The sequence below is a fragment of the Neovison vison genome, chromosome 2, assembly GCF_020171115.1.
Source record: "Neovison vison isolate M4711 chromosome 2, ASM_NN_V1, whole genome shotgun sequence".
Classification (NCBI taxonomy): domain Eukaryota; kingdom Metazoa; phylum Chordata; class Mammalia; order Carnivora; family Mustelidae; genus Neogale; species Neogale vison.
In genome coordinates, this window is record NC_058092.1 from 71,773,536 (window position 1) to 71,793,793 (window position 20,258).

The following is a 20,258-nucleotide window of genomic DNA, read 5'->3' on the forward strand; positions in this document are numbered from 1 at the left end:
CAGCTCGCTCGATAATTTGGACTTTATCTAGAATGCAAGAAGGGCCCAGAAGAGATGAGACAGTTCCTTGTGTTCTTTAGGATGGGCCTCGGCTGGCAGTATATAGGAAGTTTGCCGGACTTGTAAGGTATCTGGCTGTGTGTGCACCATCCACAGCTGGAAATAGATCTCTGGATCTCAGAAGAGAGGTCCAGGGTGGAGATAGGTCTTTGAGTAGCATTCACAGAGAGGCAGTGGTCCAAGCCTCAAGAAGAAGGTCATCTTAAGAGAACATGGGCAGCCACAAAGGACAGGAACAAAGGTCATTTCCGGATGCCCAGAGATGGCAGGGACTGACCAAGAGACAGAGAAGGAACTGAAGGGGGAAGAAAGCATCAGAGGTGGCATGAAGCAGGCAGCTGGGAAACAAGGAGCTCAAGTCAGATCACCGGAGCGGGCAGTTAGGAGGGCAATGGAGGCTTCATCAGCACAATCTTAATGGGGCAGAGCTAGCTTACTACAGCTTGGGGTACTAAGAAAATAGGATAAGAAATGAAAGAAGAGAGACAGAACAGCCCTTAGAAAGGGGATGTAGGGTCAGAGCCTATATATTTTAAGGCCAAATACACAGCAGAGCAAGAAAAACGAGAAAAGGCTCCTGGGAAGGCTGGAAGTAATGGGCTGTCATAGAAAGCTAGAAGGTAAATATGAGGCCTTTGTGGATTAGCTAAGACGGTGGAGGGGACAGTAATAGGAACTTTCACATTAGACTTGTATCTTCTTGGTTAGAAGCAAGCAAGGAAGGTAAGGTCAGCTATGGGTTGAGAAGGGGCAAAGCTCAAAGGCTTTAAGAAATCTTAGTTTCCAGGATGAATTCCTGCCCCTGAATCTTAGTTTCCAGGATGGATCTCTGCTTCCTGCTTCCAAGCTTCTCTGCCCTTGGCCTTCTGCTTATTCGATCTCTGCCTCTTGTTAGATTTCTGCAGCTTGTGCTCCACTGGTCTGCTCCCCTTCCACTCGCCTGCTGCTGGGCTTCCCTGGCTGCTCCTGCTGGCCCATGTAGACTTAGCCCCTGCTGACAGCTCTACCTTCCTGCTCTGTAAGGGCCCAGCTCTGCCTTCTCTGTGGCATCTGGGCTCCCTAGCGCCCACAGAGTATTGGGTCAATTCCAGCAATCTCCTAAATGATCTCTCCTTCTCCAACCATCCCCTATCTTTCTAAAATTCTGCATTTAGCAACTCCCACCTTCCTCTCAACCTATCAATGCTCTCCAGACCCCACAAGGGCTCTCCATTGCCAGACGAGGCAGTTGAGCTGTGGCCCCAGACCTACAGAGTCTTTGAACAAAAGTTGAATCTGTGTAGACAGCGACAGGTGTCTTCCTACCCTGTTGCCTTATAGGTCTAAGGCCAGCCCAGGCACCTATGTCATCTGCCCAGCCTCTGTAGACATTTGACCATGAAGTCCATGCTATCTTGGGATTCAAGGCTTCCATTCTCTGACTCCAGTATACTTCTCAAACCAGATTGTCATTACTCTGCAAACCCATTATTCCAGAAATCAGTCTATCCTGTTCCCCTTCCCTCTCTTGGCCCAAGTATGGTTTCCCTGGCTATCTGTATGCCCGTCTTCCATCCTGCCATTCCACTTGTCTGCAAGGCTTTGCCCTCTCTTCTCTCCCTGTTATACTGAGATCAGGCTTATATCCTGCCTCTCAAGGAAGCCTCCACAGACCATTCAAACCCACAGCGTTTTCTGCCTGGGCACCCTCACTTGGCCCTTCTATATATTAATTTGTTCCTTCAGTTATCCTCCTTTTTTGTTTTGTAACCTTCTTATTTTCTCAGACCAGCCTATAAGCAGAGCTCCCTTCAAATCTTACATACAAAAAACCAACAGAGAGGACCTGCCTTTGTGTATTCTACCTCCCACATGACCCAACGATTGATTCATGAACATTGGTCACCTCCTGACAACCATAAAATATCACAGCAAGCCCAGATTTGTAGCACCTTTAGGGCAGAGATACCCAATACATGTTTACAGTGAAAAAAAATATAAAAACCAGAAATCTCTCCATGTTCAGAAAACCAAAAGGATAAAACAGGCTCATGGCCGGGCCATGAACTCTCTGACCTGACAAAAACAAACAACCCTTGGTATATATCATGGTCACCTGGCCATCCAAGGACAAGCATATTTTACCAGGGAAAGAAGAGAGACCCATTAGAAGAAGCAGGAACTTGGAAATCCAGAGCTCTGGCCTCAACACCAGCAAGGACTTACAAGGTAAACTTGGACAAACCTCTCAACAGATACTGATTCTTCAAGGTAACTGGATCGTTCCTTCTCACACGCTGCAGTTATATCAACAATCCGGTGTGAGGGAGGGTGGGTGGCTGGAGTAGGGGACACCGTCAGAGTGGGGTGAAGGCTGCTCACCAATGGTGTCCCCCAGCCCATACTTCTGGTTCACCTGCCCTCTATCCCAGCTTCTACGTTGATTCCTAAGTCTGACCGGGCATGATTCCAGAAAACAACTCTACTCCCGATTCCCACCCAACCTGTTTGCTTTAGCTACACACAGTGCAGCGGTCCCCAGCTGAAAGTCTGAAGATACAAACGATGTTAGCACGGACTTGGGTCAGCACATACCATGCTATGCCAGGTACGAGCCCAGTGGTGTGACACCTGGGTAACAGGCGATAGCCACATTCCCCTTTCCCAGAAATTGAGGCCCTAAGAAAAGGCTTTTACTGAGTTCTGGAAATCTGACCCTCCCAGGAGGCTGGCTGGGTGCTGGCAGGAGGACTGGACGTAGTTGGGTAATGGAACATCTCTGCTAAGTGAAATAAGCGAGACAGATAAAGACAAACACTGTTATGGTATCATTTATATGCAGAATCGTAAGGGGAAAAAAAGAGGCGGGAAAGAGAAGAAAAAAGCCAATTTCATAGAAACAGAGAATAGAATGGTGGTGGCCAAGGAAAGGGGAATGGAGAGATGTAGGACAAAAGGTACATATATTTAGTTATAAGCACTGTAATTTCTGAGGTCCTAAGGTACAGCACAATGACCACAGTTAATAATACAGGATTGCATACTTGAAATCTGCTGAGAATAGATCTTAAGCATTCTGACTGCAAAAACGGAAGGAAGGAAGCAAGCAAGCAAGCGGGGAGGCAGAAGGAAAGAAGGAAGGAAAGGAGGCAGGCAGGGTAGAGGGGGGAGGGAGGGTCCTGTGTCTGGTAATTATCTCGATCTTAGTAATTATTCCACAACATATATGTAAATCACATCATTCCATCAGATACTTTAAATATACCCAGCTATGTTTGTTAATTCTTCTTCAAAAAGTTGGAGGAAAACACAAAGGTAGAATTTGAGAAGAGAGAAGAAATCGAGAAGTACAGAAGTGAGTCTATACCTCACACTCGGGTATTATTTGTCAATAATTGTTCGTTCCAGCTGAAGAAGGTTTCAGGTTTCTTTAAAAAAGAAAAACAGCCAGAAAAACTGTTCTGAAGGAGGAAGGGTGCTAGGGGGATAAAAGAAGTTGGGTCATGTTTAGTGTGACAGAATGGAAGGGCTTAGTGGAAGAAATGGAAGAAAGTAGGCAGGGCGGGGATCAAACTGGAAATGAAAATGATGAGTTCGAAAAGTGACTTTAGATTTGACTGCAGAGGGAGGCATGTGAAGGAGTGAAGCAGGAGGGGGAAAAAAGAACCGAGAGCCGGAGAGACCCAAACAGCCACCTAGGCAGAGACAGCGGGGAGACCCAGATTTCCAAACACGTCTGGGTGGGTGAGCTGTGAAGAAGCCACAGCAACTTGAAAAGGTGGGATGGAGGGACACACAAGGGTGGGGTTGAACTGGAATCTGACCTCCTTGTAACATCAGACCGTGAGGTCTTCTCCATCACCATGTCCCCCTGAGGACAGAGGGTGTGTGTCAAACAGTAGTGTGGGAGGCCACAACCCAGGCGGGCCACGTGAGCACTCCCAGCTCACCCTGCAAGCCAGTGCGTCCTTCCTGGAAGGCGCCCGTGGCGATGCCAAGAAGCACACACAGAACGACTCTGCAGCAAAGGTGCTCCTTGGATAAGCTGTTTTGAAACAGAAGTTAGAACAGCCCTGGACTCAGTGCAGTAAGTCCTGGTGCCTGGATGGTTTGGCTCTGAAAAGAATTAGACATTCTCGGCCTGATTGGACTGCCCAGCAACAAGAGAGCTCCTGCGTGCCAACTAGCGACCTGATCGTTTCAGCATTTCTTAAGGCAAAGCTTTCACTTTTTTTCTTAAGCAGATATGTGATAACTCAGGCATGCAAGGCTGCAAACACTGAAGGGAGGCTCCTGCCCTGCAGACGCTACTCCGAGACTACCAACGCTGAAAACAAGCATAGGATTTCCTGGGACTCTCTTAGCATTTCTTGACTCCTGGTTTCTCTGTGTGTGTGTTTGTGTATGTATATGTGCGTGTGTCCGCTTTTTTTTTTTTTAACTGGAAAAAGGACACTTCATTGAGGAAACCCATAAATAATATGAAAAGGCCCAGGTTCTGGTCTCAGCTGTTTTCAGACAAAGAGCCAACTTCCCAACCCTGGGAAAGGTGGCAACAGCGCTCGACTAACAAGGCATCCTGGTGGGATTCATTAGCAAGACGGGACTGTTTCTTAGGAGAAATGTCTTCTAGATGACACACAAGATGGTGCTGTATTACGGGATTCTTAATAAGCCAACACTTAGTGGTGAGGGTCTCACTTATAATGTTTTATTCATAAGTGTTGCAAAAGTGAAATGAATTATGAATGCAAAGATCATCTGTCAGAGAAGGAATCAGTAACAGCATTTCACGGCTGGCGTTGGTGTGTACGGGGTCTAGTCAGGCAAACGTGGAGCTTTTTAGTTTCGTGGCGCCTATATGTTCTGGTCAGCCTGTTCTCTGGAACTGAACGGGTGCTGTCGCTAGAGGTCAGGCGGCCCACCCAGGCAACTTCCTCCCAACCATCTGTCCACATTACAAAACCGGCCCTTGTGAGGGTACCGACGGTAGGCCCCTGGCCTCCCTCTCCACAGGACCTGTGACATCACTGGGAATAAAAGGGCACTCTGCCCAAATGCAGGGCCAGGCTCTTCAGAGTCAAACTAAGGCCTCAGAAGAGTAGCCATGTTTACTTAGCACATACTATGTGCCAAGCACTACACTAGGTTCTCGTAATGCGTATTCTCTCATTGCATCCTCAAAAGCTTGCCATGCCAGAGGAACTGATATTAGCCCCATGTGTAAGAAACTAAGTCACAGAATGTCGGGTAAATCGTTCAGGGTCACAGAACCTGGAAGCGGCAAAGCCAGGACTGAAATCTGGTTCCCTCTCTCTTCCCAAGCACCTGCTCCTGCTGTCTATATCTTGCATAAAGTTTCAGGAGTGGGCAGCTGTCATTGCCCAAGAGATGACTTCACAATGGTCACCACCATACGGCAAAAATCTTCAGCACAAATCAATGACGAACGCAATGTTGAGAGTCCAGGTGACTTCACAGAAATAACTAGAAATCGAGGGAGATACAAGTTATAAACCTCATTACTAGGGCTGCTGTTGTTCTATCCCTACCACTTAGGTGAAACTGCTCATTAACCTTGAAGTGTGGGGTCCTGGAGCCAGTCTGCTTGGATTCAGAGCTCAGCTTGGCTACTAATCTTAGGCAAGACACTGAACCTCTCTGGGCCTCAGTTTCCTCATCTGGCAGTAATAACAGAACTTCCCTTAAAGACCTGTCATGGAGATTAAATGAACACGCCAAGTGCTCAGAACCATGTATAGCACAGAGCAGATACTGTAGTTATTTTTGCTACTTTGGATCTGTGGGAAAGACGCTTAAGTCCACCCAAACTTCCTTTTCCACAAAACAGATCTGCGTAACATGTAACTCGCAGACTTCCAACTGGTAGGTGCTCAGAAAATGTTCATTTGTTTTCCTCTTCCCAAGACAGCACTATCACTCACCCTTCTAAGGTCTCAGTTTCCCATACTATAAAATGGGAGACACACCCATTCCCCGGTCACCGTCCACCTCACAGGCCTGTCACAGCCAGATCCTGCCAAAGGCCAGGTTAGATGTGAGGAAACCCAGTTTCTACTTTCAGTTCCAGCTTTCAAAAAGCCACTTACCTTCCCCAAACCACCATTTCCTCATTCATTCTCTCATTCTATTATAATCTCAACACATATGTTCCAGACAGTGTGCTCCATGATAGACATGCAAAGAGAGAGAAACAAGGGACCATTTCTGACTTCAAAGCACACACCCTCCAGTTCAAGATGAAGGCGGGTAACCATTAAGGGGATAAAGTATGCATCTCGGTCTCCAGACACGGCCTTGGCCTTCAGAAAGATTAGGGTCACGTAGGAAACGGTCAAGGACCTTATGCAGCCACGTGCAGGTGGGGTCTGGCTGCCCTGCCTGTGGCCTCTGCATCCCTCCCGCCAGCTGTCTCGGCCCGGCCCAGGGGCACCAGCCGCAGCTGGTTGTGGCGCACGGGCCTGGTCCCTTCCCTGGGGCAGGCCAGGCCTGTCTCGCCCGGAGGCAGAGGAACGAGATTGCAGCCCGTTGCTGTGTATTATGCTATTCCCTTGTATTCTGGGGTTTTTAATCACAGTGGCCAGAAAGCCCTTCCCACACTTTGGTCCCTTCGGGGGCGTCTCACTGGGACGGTGTCCCCAGGTAGTACCCCTCCTTCGGCGCAGCTTCACTGGCCCGCTGTGCACCCAGCACCTCTTGGGAGGGGCCGCGGTGCACCCTCCGCACCTCAAGGCTGGACGCCATGCCACCCAGGGCGCTTTTTACATTCGACTTTACTATTTTTACTATCACAAGACTTTCCCCCCAGACTCCTCAATAAACACTGCTTTTCAAAAAAAAAAAAAAAGGGGGGGGGATAAAGTATGAACAAAAGAGAGGGGAGGCCCAAAGGATGCCGTAATCAGATCTACCAGGTAGGGCAAGGAAAGAGTCACAGGAGATAGGCCCTTGAGCTGAGTCTTACGAGATGAATGGAAGTTTCCCAGACAGAACAAGGGGGAAGGTGCTCCACCACGTGCAACGATTAGAGACACCAAACACAAAAACGATAAGCATTACAGCTGAGTGGAGGGCCCATCTAAGGGAGTGGCAGGAAAGCAGAATAATACCTTTCCCACTTACCTTGCAGGATTTCCCGAGATGGAATGAGAATGCATATTAAAACACTGAAAAAGTGCTACAGAAACATCGTGTATGCTCATTATTAGTACTCTAGCAAGGCTCGTGATGGACTTCATTTTCACCCATTTCCTTCCAGTGTGAGCACTCCCAGGACTGTTTCTCCACTGAGAGAAAGCAAGGAGGGTTTAGCACTGACCTAAGTGGAGTGGCGGGAGGGAAAAGGACAAGAGAAACATCTAGCTCTTTGTTTCAAGGACCACAAAGCTCTTCAAGGTCCCTTAACCGTAATGCTTCTCGTAATTTAGAAGATTTCAGTCATTATCTGCCAGAAAGGAGACCTTGACCCCCAAACCATGACTTTTCAAACATATTTGGCCATAACACAAGTTAAGAGGAGAAGGGAGTTGGGGTAAATTGGAAGGGGAGGTGAATCACGAGAGACTATGGACTCTGAAAAGCAATCTGAGGGGTTTGAAGTGGCGGGGGGGTGGGAGGTTGGGGTACCAGGTGGTGGGTATTATAGAGGGCACGGATTGCATGGAGCACTGGGTGTGGTGAAAAAATAATGAATACTGTTTTTCTGAAAATAAATAAATTGAAAAAAAAATACATTTTATATCACAATCTTGTGCACATGCAGAAAGTGTCAGTTACAGTCTCCTCACTGATTTCATGACTTTCCAGTGGGTCACCACCTGAGGTTTGAAAAAGCACCACCCTGAGAGACAAGAAGGTTTATGGAAGATGTGTGTGTGTGTGTGTGTAAGATTTCAAGAGTATGGTTCACAAATCCCTTCAGCCTTCTTTTCTTTTGCCTTTCAAGACACTGCAAAATAGAAGAAAATTCAGTCTATTTCCCGGAAACGGTACATCCTTATGTGCACAGTTCACAGGGTGTGTTGTCTGACAACAGATGTTCTTCCATGCGGAAGGCTTTCTGTTTGGTTGCTAAGGCCGATTAGCCCTGTTAACAGGTAGGATTTCAAAATCCATGACTCTCTCTTAGGCAGGGCCGTGCTGCCCTGTAGAAAACAGGATCAGATGTCCGCAATGTCTTTTCCATGGGAACGTTCAATAAGCAACTTCTTTCATGTCAAGGGCTCATCACACATCGTGACTCAGAAATGAGCAAGCCTCTACCTCAGGGCTGCTAAAATGTGAACATGATGCCTAGGTGCCTTTCCACTCATAGACAGATTCAAGATTCACGCCACCATCATCACTACTACCACCTCCCTCAACAAAGAAAAAGTCTGCCTCCGTCCAGCTCTGTAAGCTCTGTAGGCAACCAAAATACTAATGCTGGAAAGAAACGCGAAGGTCATCTGGTCTTCCTCTTTCCTTCCAAAGAGGATGGCCAACTAAACTTTCCTGGCTCACAACACAGCTATTTCCTTTTTTAAAAAAAATTTAAGTTAAATTAATTTACAAAGAGTGTACTATTGGTTTCAGAGGTGGAGGTCAGTGATTCATCAGTCTATGCAATATCCAGCGCTCATTACATCATGAGTCTTCTTCAGTGTCTATCCCCCATTTACCCAATCCTTCTCCCCTCCAGCAACTCTCAGTTTATTTCCTATGATTCAGAGTCTCTTATGGTTTGTCCCCCTCTCTGATGTCATCTTGTTTTAGTTTTCCATCTCTTCTCCCATTAGCCTCTGTTTTGTTTCTTCACTTCCACATATGTGTAAGATCATATGATAACTGTCTTTGTCAGATAGACTTATTTCGCTTAACATAACACCTTCTAGTTCCATCTCTGTTGTTGCAAATGGCAAGATTTCATTTTTCTTTTTTTGATGGCTGAAAAAATATTGAACAGTTGATGAATTTGCATGTCATCCTTGCCCAGGGGCCATGCTCATCATCTCTATAGCATTCCAATTTTAGTCTATGTGCTGCACAATTTAGCTACTTCCTGTTGTACCACGATTGCATCTGCACGGGCCTTCTCTGTGGTACTACCCAAGTTTAGATGTTTCTACTGTCATTTTTGATTCTGCCATTTCTCTGGCTTAAAATACCTTTCCCCCTGCTCATTCCAGTCCCACCCATCCTTCCAGATCACATCCCAAGCCCTCCAGGAAGCCATCCCCACATGGCCAAACAAACAATGATGCTTGCAAGTCAAGAAGGGAAAATAGCACCTGTCCATCCCAGCTTCCATCTCTGAAATGAGATACAGCTCCCTGAATTCATGCATCTCTGCCTTTTAGACGCTGTTTAAGGGATGGTTAATATATATTTACGGAATGACTTTCTAATATTTAAAAGAAGGCATAGTTTTAGGAAATTTCCATCTTAACCTTTCCTACAACATATATATCAATGTAAGCAAAAAAAGGTTTAAAGGATTAAATCAGACAATCATTACAGAAATCAATATTGAGCACATACTTAGAACCAGTAACTACAATGATGGAAGAGCCAGCACTGCTGATTTTCAAAGATACTATCATCTGGGAGACACTCGTGTTAGGCAACGGAATTTTTACATGCATCCCAGTGAGCAACAGAGAAGCCTCCTCCCTGAGGAGCTGCTGTTGGAGATGCTTTCATGGAAAAAGACTCTGCTTTGATACACAGTCAACACACTGAACTCTGTGTTGACTTCGGTTACTGTTATTACAGGATCATTGGATTTTATCATTGGAAAGAATTTAAAGATTATCTATTCCACCTCGAAGGATGAAATTTAATCAGGAAAAGGTGAGTTAATAATATACTTCAGTACCATGCTGTCTTGGTGATCACAGCTTTGTAATAAAGCTTGAAATCAGGTAAGGTGATGCCGCCAGCTTTATTTTTGTTTTTCAACATTTCCTTAGCGATTCGGGGTCTCTTCTGATTCCATACAAATTTTAGGATTATTTGCTCCAGCTCTTTGAAGAATGCCGGTGGAATTTTTATCGGAATGGCATTAAAAGTATAGATTGCTCTAGGCAGTATAGACATTTTAACAATGTTTATTCTTCCGATCCAAGAGCATGGAATGGTCTTCCATCTTTTTGTGTCTTCTTCAATTTCTTTCATGAGTGTTCTATAGTTCCTCAAGTATAGATCCTTTACCTCTTTAGTTAGGTTTATTCCCAGGTATCTTATGGTTCTTGGTGCTATAGTAAATGGAATCGATTCTCTAATTTCCCTTTCTGTATTTTCATTGTTAGTGTATAAGAAAGCCACTGATTTCTGCACATTGACTTTGTATCCTGCCACGCTGCTGAATTGCTGTATGAGTTCTAGTAGTTTGGGGGTGGAGTCTTTTGGGTTTTCCATATAAAGAATCATGTCATCTGCGAAGAGAGAGAGTTAGACAGCATGGTACTGGCATAAAAACAGACACATAGACCAGTGGAACAGAGTAGAGAGCCCTGATATGGACCCTCAACTCTATGGTCAATTAATCTTCGACAAAACAGGAAAAAATATACAGTGGAAAAAAGACAGTCTCTTCAATAAATGGTGCTGGGAAAACTGGACAGCTATATGTAGAAGAATGAAACTCGACCATTCTCTTACACCGTACACAAAGATCAACTCAAAATGGATAAAAGACCTCAACGTGAGACAGGAATCTATCAGAATCTTAGAGGAGAACATAGGCAGTAATCTCTTTGATATCAGCCACAGCAACTTCTTTCAAGATACGTCTCCAAAGGCAAAGGAAACAAAAGCGAAAATAAACTTCTGGAACTTCATCAAAATCAAAAGCTTCTGCACAGCAAAGGAAACAGTCAAAAAAACAAAGAGGCAACCCACGGAATGGGAGAAGATATTTGCAAATGACAGTACAGACAAAAGGTTGATATCCAGGATCTATAATGAACTCCTCAAACTCAACCCACACGAAACAGACAAACACATCAAAAAATGGGCAGAAGATATGAACAGACACTTCTCCTATCAAGAAATACAAATGGCTATCAGACACATGAAAAAATGCTCATCATCATTAGCCCTCAGGGAGATTCAAATTAAAACCACATTGATAAAAGACCTCAACGTGAGACAGGAATCCATCAGAATCTTAGAGGAGAACATAGGCAGTAATCTCTTTGATATCAGCCACAGCAACTTCTTTCAAGATATGTCTCCAAAGGCAAAGGAAACAAAAGCGAAAATAAACTTCTGGGACTTCATCAAAATCAAAAGCTTCTGCACAGCAAAGGAAACAGTCAAAAAAACAAAGAGACAACCCACGGAATGGGAGAAGATATTTGCAAATGACAGTACAGACAAAAGGTTGATATCCAGGATCTATAATGAACTCCTCAAACTCAACCCACACGAAACAGACAAACACACCAAAAAATGGGCAGAAGATATGAACAGACACTTCTCCAATCAAGAAATACAAATGGCTATCAGACACATGAAAAAATGCTCATCATCATTAGCCCTCAGGGAGATTCAAATTAAAACCACATTGAGATATCACCTTACACCAGTTAGAATGGCCAAAATTAGCAAGACAGGAAACAACAGGTGTTGGAGAGGATGTGGAGAAAGGGGAACCCTCTTACACTGTTGGTGGGAATGCAAGTTGGTGCAGCCTCTTTGGAGAACAGTGTGGAGATTCCTCAAGAAATTAAAAATAGAGCTTCCCTATGACCCTGCAATTGCACTCCTGGGTATTTACCCCAAAGATACAGATGTCGTGAAAAGAAGGGCCATCTGTACCCCAATGTTTATAGCAGCAATGGCCACAGTCGCCAAACTATGGAAAGAACCAAGATGCCCTTCAACGGATGAATGGATAAGGAAGATGTGGTCCATATACACTACGGAGTATTATGCCTCCATCAGAAAGGACGAATATCCAACTATTGTAGCAACATGGACGGGACTGGAAGAGATTATGCTGAGTGAAATCAGTCAAGCAGAGAGAGTCAATTATCATATGGTTTCACTCATTTGTGGAGCATAACCAATAGCATGGAGGACAAGGGGCGTTAGAGAGGAGTAGGGAATTTGGGTAAATTGGAAGGGGAGGTGAACCATGAGAGACTATGGACTCTGAAAAACAGTCTGAGGGGTTTGAAGTGGTGGGGGGGTGGGAGGTTGGGGTACCAGGTGGTGGGTATTATAGAGGGCACAGCTTGCATGAAGCACTGGGTGTGGTGAAAAAATAATGAATACTGTTTTTCTGAAAATAAATAAATTGGGAAAAAAAAATAATATACTTCAGATCCCCCTTACAGGAAATGACAGATTTGAGGCTAAAACCATACCTTCTATAATCTAAAGAAATCAGGATCTAGAAACCCAAAAACCTCATACCATCCATCCCTTCAGTTTCACTTCCTCTGTCTCCAGACTTCTCCTCTTCTGCCAGATCCCTCTGTCTCACCGCTAAGGAACTTCCCCAGGTCCTCGCCATCAAACCGTCTTCCTGCTGTAAACCAATTCCTCCACACTGTTCCTACTCAGCACCACAACTTCTCTCATCCTACTTAGCAATTTCACTCTTTATTCCGTTTTTTCCCCCCTCATCCAAACAGACCTGCCCAAACTTCACTGGTCCTGTATTTTACCCTCTGTAACCACTCCAGGCAAAGTTACATTCAGAGCTGAAGCTAGGGACCAAGACTGTCCTACGGAGTCCTGTTCTCCCCACCTAAGATTACACCTTTTCTATCTCACCCTGTATATGATACATAAAATGCTGAAAAAAAAAGAAAAAGAGAGCTTTCTCTTTAATCAAGAAGGTCATTGCCTTCTTGACATATGGCCTTTAAGACACATGGCCAAACAATGATGCTTGCAAGTCAAGAAGGGAAAATAACAAATTCATGGACAATACCAATAAGTACTGAATGTTAGTTACCTTTGCTAAAAACATCCATATACTGCCTAGTTCAAGGGTGCAAAAACTGATCGATGTGAATCGCCCCCCTTCCTTTTCTTACTCTTAGCCTACATTCTTGTCAAGAGGCTAAATGAAGAATGACATGGCCAAACCAGAAGATGGGACAAAGAGGAAACCAGGGAAGTCAGTAAAAGTCCAAAAGCCAGGAATCAAAACTGGCTGCAGAATATGGTGCTAAACACATAGGCTCCAAAAGCCAATGGCCCAGGGACACTAGCGCCCTTATGCATGCATTGCTGAGGGCCCTGGGCAGGCTGCTCTGCTCGGTTTCTTCATCTGGTCAATGAGGCTAACGGTAGAACCTACATCACAAGATTGGCGTGAGGATGGAATCAATTATCATCTATAAAACATATAGGACAATGCCTGACACCTAGTAAGGACTATATAATTACCTGTTAACTAAAATACACCCTCAGTTTGAAATAATTTTAACCATCACGCTGTGTGTCTGCTGATTTCCATACCGTACTGGCAAGTTCAGGACCTGGAGATATCCTGATGGCTCCCATCCCACACCACATAGTTCCTGTGTCCTCGACTATGAATTGCTGCCCAAGAATTCCTTCACATTGGGGCTGACAGGACATGCTCTGGAACCTCTCTCGGGAACAGTCCCCACTGCTGCGGCCATCACACATGCTAAAAAATGCCCTCTCTGACACAGAAGACAGGGCCTGTGAGTCCACGCAGCACCAATTCCAACTATAAACCAGATTGGAATTGGGCGGCAGCCTACCAGAGAGAAAATAAAACAGAGGGAACATTTCTTGCACCAAATACGTCTTCTGGGAACAGGGCTGGCAGTGCAAAGTAGAAGTCCTCAGAGCTGTTCAAACATGCTATCCTAAGGCCTCTCTTCCCTTTTTTCATTTTGTTCTGATCAGGCTTTTGGCTATACCAGATTTGATCTCCTCAAAGTCACCTAAAAACTACTTGTTTGCTAAGCTAAGCCCAGTATGACCTCATTTAACTCCACCTCCCCAAAGAGTATTCACATTGCTGATACATCCTTGATGGCTCTCTTCTCGCAGCTTCTAGGCCACCATATTCTCCTGGGTTTTCCAGCTACTCCTGAGGGGCTCTTTTGCCAGTTGTTCCTTGCCTTCCCACCCACCTCACACCAGAGCATCCCAAGGTTTGTTCTTCGGTTCTCTTCCCCATGTTCACCATCCACATGCACCTCGCCATGGTGAGCCTATCCAGTCTTGAGGTTTGAAAGACCATTTCTTCCCTCAGTGAATCTCCAGTCCAGACTTAATTCTTGAACTCCTGATTCAATAACTCACTTGGATGTCTAATACAATTCTAAATGTAGTTTGTCCAGAAGCAAACTCCTGATCTTCCCCACAAACCTCTTCAGCCTCCCCATCTCTGTGAATGATACGCCCCACTCTCCCTCCTCCTCTCACCTTGCTTCATACCTTACCCCTCAGCAAATCCTATCACCCTGACCTTTAAAAAACATCCAGAATCCAATCACATGGCATTACCTCCCAACTGCCCTCTGGTCCCAGTCACTATCACCATTCTGAGTACTGAAATACCCTCTTTAGCAATTTTCTTGCCTTTACCCATTCCCCTCACAAAATGGCAGCCAAAGAAATACCATTAAAATGCAGGTCCCATCACGTTACTTCCTTGTTCAAAACCTTCCCATGGCTTCTCCTCTCACTTGGGAAAGCCAAAGTCCTTATGATAACTACACAGACCTACATAATCTGAGTACCTCCCACTAGCCCTCCGACCTCATATCTTCCCACTCTCCTGGCTTGCTCTACTCCAGCCACATGGGCTGCCTTGCTGTTCTGGCCTCCTACGCTTACTGCGTCTCCTGCCTGGTGACCTTCCCCAGACACACATGGCTCGCTTCCTCACCATCTTCACAACTGCTCAAAAGTCATCTTCTAGCTGAAGCTAGAATTGCAACCTAGACCTGCTTAGCTTCCTTACCTTATTTTATAAGTATTATATTAAAATGCACTATAAAATTATTTTGTTTATCTCTATACAATACTTATGTTGTCTTCCCTTACTGGAGTAGAAGCTCCAGGTAGGTTGGGGATTTATGACTGTTCTTACTACCACATTGCTATTACCTAGTAAACACCTTGCGTACTCTAGGTAATTTGGTAAAAAAATAGATGTTTGCTGAGTGAATGGGAATAAGGTCTCACTTGCTTTCTCCTTACCTAAGACAGTCATCACTGTCTTCATCAGCTTCATGGGTGTCTTCCGGCGGCTGATGGACCCACTCGTATGTGGAGACAAAACATTGGTTTTCCTCTTGACATACATGTAGATCCGCAGGTACACCACAACCATGATGAAAAAGGCCACAAGGTTGGACACTGTCCAGAAAATGAGGTAACTCCTGCTATAAATGGGGGCCAGGGAAGAGCAGGCAGAGATGTCACAGAGGCAATTCCAGCCCAGGGTGGGGACAGCCCCCATAAAGATGGCGATGGCCCAGATACTCAAAATGAGCAGCGTAACCCTCTTTTTCGTCAGGTTGCTGTGGATCCTCATCCTCATGATTGACATGTGCCTCTCCACAGCAATCACCAGCAGATTGGTCAGAGAGGCGGTCAAGCTGGTGTCCAGGAGCCCCTGGCGGAGAAACCAGCGGTTGACAGTCAAAGTTTTTGACACGGGGCCGGTGTTAAACATCAGGAATACGTAGGCAATTCCAGCAAAGAAATCCGCAGCGGCTAGATTAGCCAACAGGTAGTAGAAGGGGAAGTGAAACTTTCTGTTTTTGATCACTGCGGCAATAACTAGAGAATTCGAAAAAAAAATAAACAGGCAGAAAAATGTTCCAACACACAACACGATCACAAGCTTTGTTCCTGTCCACTCATCAGCAGTGTCTGTGTTGCTCCTGTTGTAAAAAAAGTCCATCCGCTTGTCATAGTAACACTCATTCATTGTGGAGAAGGACCAAACATCCTAGAAAGAAATTTAAAGAAGAAACAAACATCACTCTTTGCAAATTCAGTCACTAAACCACCAATTGCCCCCGCTAAGCCTCAGTTCTGGCCAACGTCCATTAATCCTTCGGATCCCAACATAAATGTCCCTTGCTCCAGGATTCTAGCCCCTGACCTCTTGTTACAGCAGTTATCCTGCATCAGCAACTGTTGTCTCTTTCCCAGGCTAGGTGCAAGCTCAGGGAGGTAGGGTCTATGTCTCTTTTGGTCGCCATTTAATCCCAAGACCCAACTGCCCTGTCTGCCTCATGACAGGTGTTTGACAAACAGCTGGCTAACTGACTAACTGACCGGGGATCGGCAACAGATCAAATAATTCTGAGTCCTGCAATACCACTCTGCATCAGTAATAATTACGACATAACACATTAATGTTTTCTCATGGTAGCTTCCAGCTCATTCCTTATATATGGGCTCTGTTCACTAGGCAAGGGCAAGTTGGTAATGCCAGGCACACTGTCAACAAGATAACTGAGTGCTGAGTTACTCTTCACATAACCAAACGAATTCCCCAAGAGATCATTTTTCGACCACTTCTGATTCCACTCCCGAGCTTCCTTCCACCATCTTTTGGTATCAAGCTATAATGACAAGGCTCACTTATTGAGCATGTGACACAGGACTGAAGAGTGTGTTCTCAGTACTCTTCCTTCCTTTTTTGTTCACTTTTTCCTATTGTCCTAATCCAGATTGTACCGGTGGTGAATGTGCTTACTGGATTTTCCAACCCAACCACTTTGAGTCAGGTTCCTTCCCTGGGTTTTCAACACAGCAGGTGGTAGAAGAGCCTGGCTCCAGGGACAAGACTGAGCTCTGGAGTTTGCGCAGACATTCAAGAATGTGAGAGCATACCTGCCAAGTGAGGGCAAGTCCTTGGGACATATGTCTGAAAGTAGACCCCAAACTGGGGTATCAGCCCAAACTGGGCAGACAGAAGACACTCATCTCAGAACAAGATCTCTTGGACACCAAAACTAAAGGATTCTGGCCAAGGAAGGATTGGGAGGGGTGCTAAGGATGCCTCTCCAACTATCTTGGTGGAAAGACCAGGTGTTCTGCCTCACAGTGGTCTGGCCACAGCTCTGAAGGGTCCAGTCAAAAGAGACTAGAGCTGAAAGCTGGGGAATTTAGCGTGGCAATGCCTGTGGGCTCCCTTTCAAGGAACAAGGTGGTGATTTGTTCACTGGAGAACCAGAGATCCAGTAGGCCCAGGCACTGAGCAATCCACTGATGGGAATGAAGTGGCTCCAACAGCAAAAGCTTAATAGAAATGCCTAGCTTTGAAGACTCTCATAAATTCTGCTGTCCTATACCATATCCAAGAATCAGGATAAGCAGATCAGAAAGCAATTTGAAGTAGCACAAAATACAAATATATCTTAGACAACAGTGTTCTTTTTAATTTATATTTTAATGGTATAAGGGTACTTTTAAATGAATTAGATACATACTTCTGTGCCTTAGCAAATGGAAGGTAAAATACCATTTAATAAGCTTACAATAAGCAAACTGGGAGTGGTCTCAAGAGACAAATGGCTCTAGAAGCTCAATTACAAGGAAGGGGACTTGATTTTAATGACAAAACAAAAATTACTCTTTGGCAGACATTCACCAATGTTCAACTGCTGTAGCAGCGAACTCCATACAGTAGGCCAATACACCTATGCTGCATCATGGTCATTTTCCCAAATTAAAAATACAGATATATGTGGCACCTGGGTAGCTCAATGAGGTAAGCCTCCACCTTCGGCTCAGGTCATGATCTCAGGGTCCTGGGATTGAGCCCTGGATTGGGCTCTCTGCTCAGTGGGGAGCCTGCTTCCCCCTGCCTCTCTACCTGCTTGTGATCTCTCTCTGTCAAATAAATAAATAAAATCTTTTTAAAAATACAGATATATAATTTTAATAGCTTCACAATGTCCCAGTAATGATCATAACATGCCTTACCTAACTAATTCCTAAATGTTGGATATTTCAGTTGTCTCTAATATTTACCCTCCATAAGCAAGGCTGTTTTCTCGTGCATTAATCTCTACATACTTGGCCAATTACTTGCTTAGGATTAATCCACACATTTCAAGTTGCTGAAGTAAAGAATATAAATTTATTTAAAGACTTCTGATACAGGCTGTCACACTGTCCTTAAGACAAATCATATTTCTAATCCTACCAGCAGCATATGAGAATTGAACAGGAGATACTAATCTAATTAAATTCAATTTAAATATTCAAGGAGAAAATTCAGCATTCAATAGTGTTAGAAGTATATAGAAATTCAAGACAAATAACTCAAGAGAAATGTTCATGGTGCAATTATGATGTGTCCTTTCACTAATAAAAAATATTTCATTTTATTTTGCTAGATGGTCTGGATAGCTAAGAAAAATGCATTTCTAATTTAAAAGTTATGTTATCCTTGACTAACTCATCAACAATGTAATTAAGATGTCAGAAAGATGTTGGTATGAAGATACTACCAAAAAAATTTATGATTTCCTGATTTCCTTTGGAAGGGGTCTTAACATTTTAGCTTTGGTTCACAAACTTGGAGAAACTTATAATTATATGATATCAGAAAACCTTAAGTGACTCTTAATCTCACGAAACAAACTGTGGGTTGCTGGGGGGAGGGGGGTTGGGAGAAGGGGGGTAGGGTTATGGACATTGGGGAGGGTATGTGCTTTTGGGTAAATTGGAAGGGGAGGTGAACCATGAGAGACTATGGACTCTGAAAAACAATCTGAGGGGTTTGAAGTGGCGGGGGGGGTGGGAGGTTGGGGGGTACCAGGTGGTGGGTATTATAGAGGGCACGGCTTGCATGGAGCACTGGGTGTGGTGAAAAAATAATGAATACTGTTTTTCTGAAAATAAATAAATTGGAAAAAAAAAGAAAACCTTAATGATTTTTATTTGAAAAGTCTTCATATTCAGCTCCCCCCCATCAAAACCCAAGTGGCACATTCTTAGACATATTTTAACAAAAAATCATCTTGAGACTGAGAAGCAGTTTTGTCTTCCAAAGTTGAGAAGACACAGAAAAAAACCACATATTTTTTAAAAAGATTTTATTTATTTGACAGAGAGAGAGCACAAGCAGAGGGAGCAGTAGGCAGAGAGAGAGGGAGAAGCAGGCTTCCCACTGAGTGGGGACCCTGATATGGGGCTGGATCCCAGGACACTGAGATCATGACCTGAGGTGAAGGCAGATGCTTAACCGACTGAGCCACCCAGGTGTCCCAGAAGAAAACATCATTAATCAGAACTCCCACCAAACAGCTCCCTATCTCACAGCCTCAAATCATACTTTTGGGAGAAACACAATGAGAGCAAATAAAGTTCATATGGGGAAACTGAAAAACAATCCACAGGACGGAATATTACACAGCCACTGAAAATCATATTTACCATGAAGCTGTGGTAATATGAGAAGAAGCACATCCCATTATTTTAATTATAAATAATTATATATGTATGTATACATATACACACATATTTCACAGATATAAAGATATATACATACACATATTTCTTGACTATCTTTTAAAAATATAGAAAAATATAAGGAAAAAACCTTAAAAGTATAAGTATTTCATTAAGTGGAAGTAGGGATCATTTAAAACAATTCCAATTTTTTTCTCTGTTCCACATTTTCTGTAATAAAAAACAAACTTTTTAAAAAATGCTATTGTACTTTTTTTAAAAAAAGATTTTATTTGAGAGAAAGAGAGCACAGGAGCGTGGTGAGGGGGAGTGGCAGGAGGAGAGAGAGAAGCAGACTCCCCCCTGAGCAGGGAGCCAGATGTGGGGCTTGAACCCAGAACCCTGAGATCATGACCTGACCTGGAGGCTGATGCCCAACCAACTAAGCCATGCAGGTGCCCCAGTAAATAAATAGACTTTTAAATGCTAGTTTAAAATTCTGTCTTCCGGAGCATGCATTCTACTTAATGATTCAACCTTTCTTTGACAAATACAGCTCCAAAAAAATCAAAATTGATGTTCAAAGGAGAGGCCCCAAGGATTCACTATGTTCGTTATTACTACTCTCTCCAGCACAGCACACTTTAGAGTTCTTCAGTGATAATGAAAATAAAATGGCTTTCTACTTAAGATTTCATGTAGCTGTAAAACCTTACATGTTGACAACTATAATGAAATCAGGACGTCACTTACCCCCCAACTCTCCTGTAAAACATTTCCTAATGCAATCATCCCAG

The 20,258-nt window shown here is 44.1% G+C and overlaps 1 protein-coding gene and 1 pseudogene across 4 annotated transcripts in view; both read right to left on the reverse strand.

Annotated features, from left to right (window-relative positions):
- LPAR3 (lysophosphatidic acid receptor 3) overlaps positions 1-20,258 on the reverse strand; it is a 96,908-nt gene that overhangs the window by 37,280 nt on the left and 39,370 nt on the right. For all 4 annotated transcript variants that reach the window (XM_044238596.1, XM_044238592.1, XM_044238593.1 and 1 more), the window contains one exon: positions 15,244-16,000. In XM_044238596.1, the coding sequence (XP_044094531.1) occupies positions 15,244-15,979 (736 nt within the window). In that variant the 5' untranslated portion in view covers positions 15,980-16,000. The remainder of the gene's footprint in view (positions 1-15,243; positions 16,001-20,258) is intronic.
- Positions 8,990-9,086, reverse strand: LOC122901529 (annotated as a pseudogene).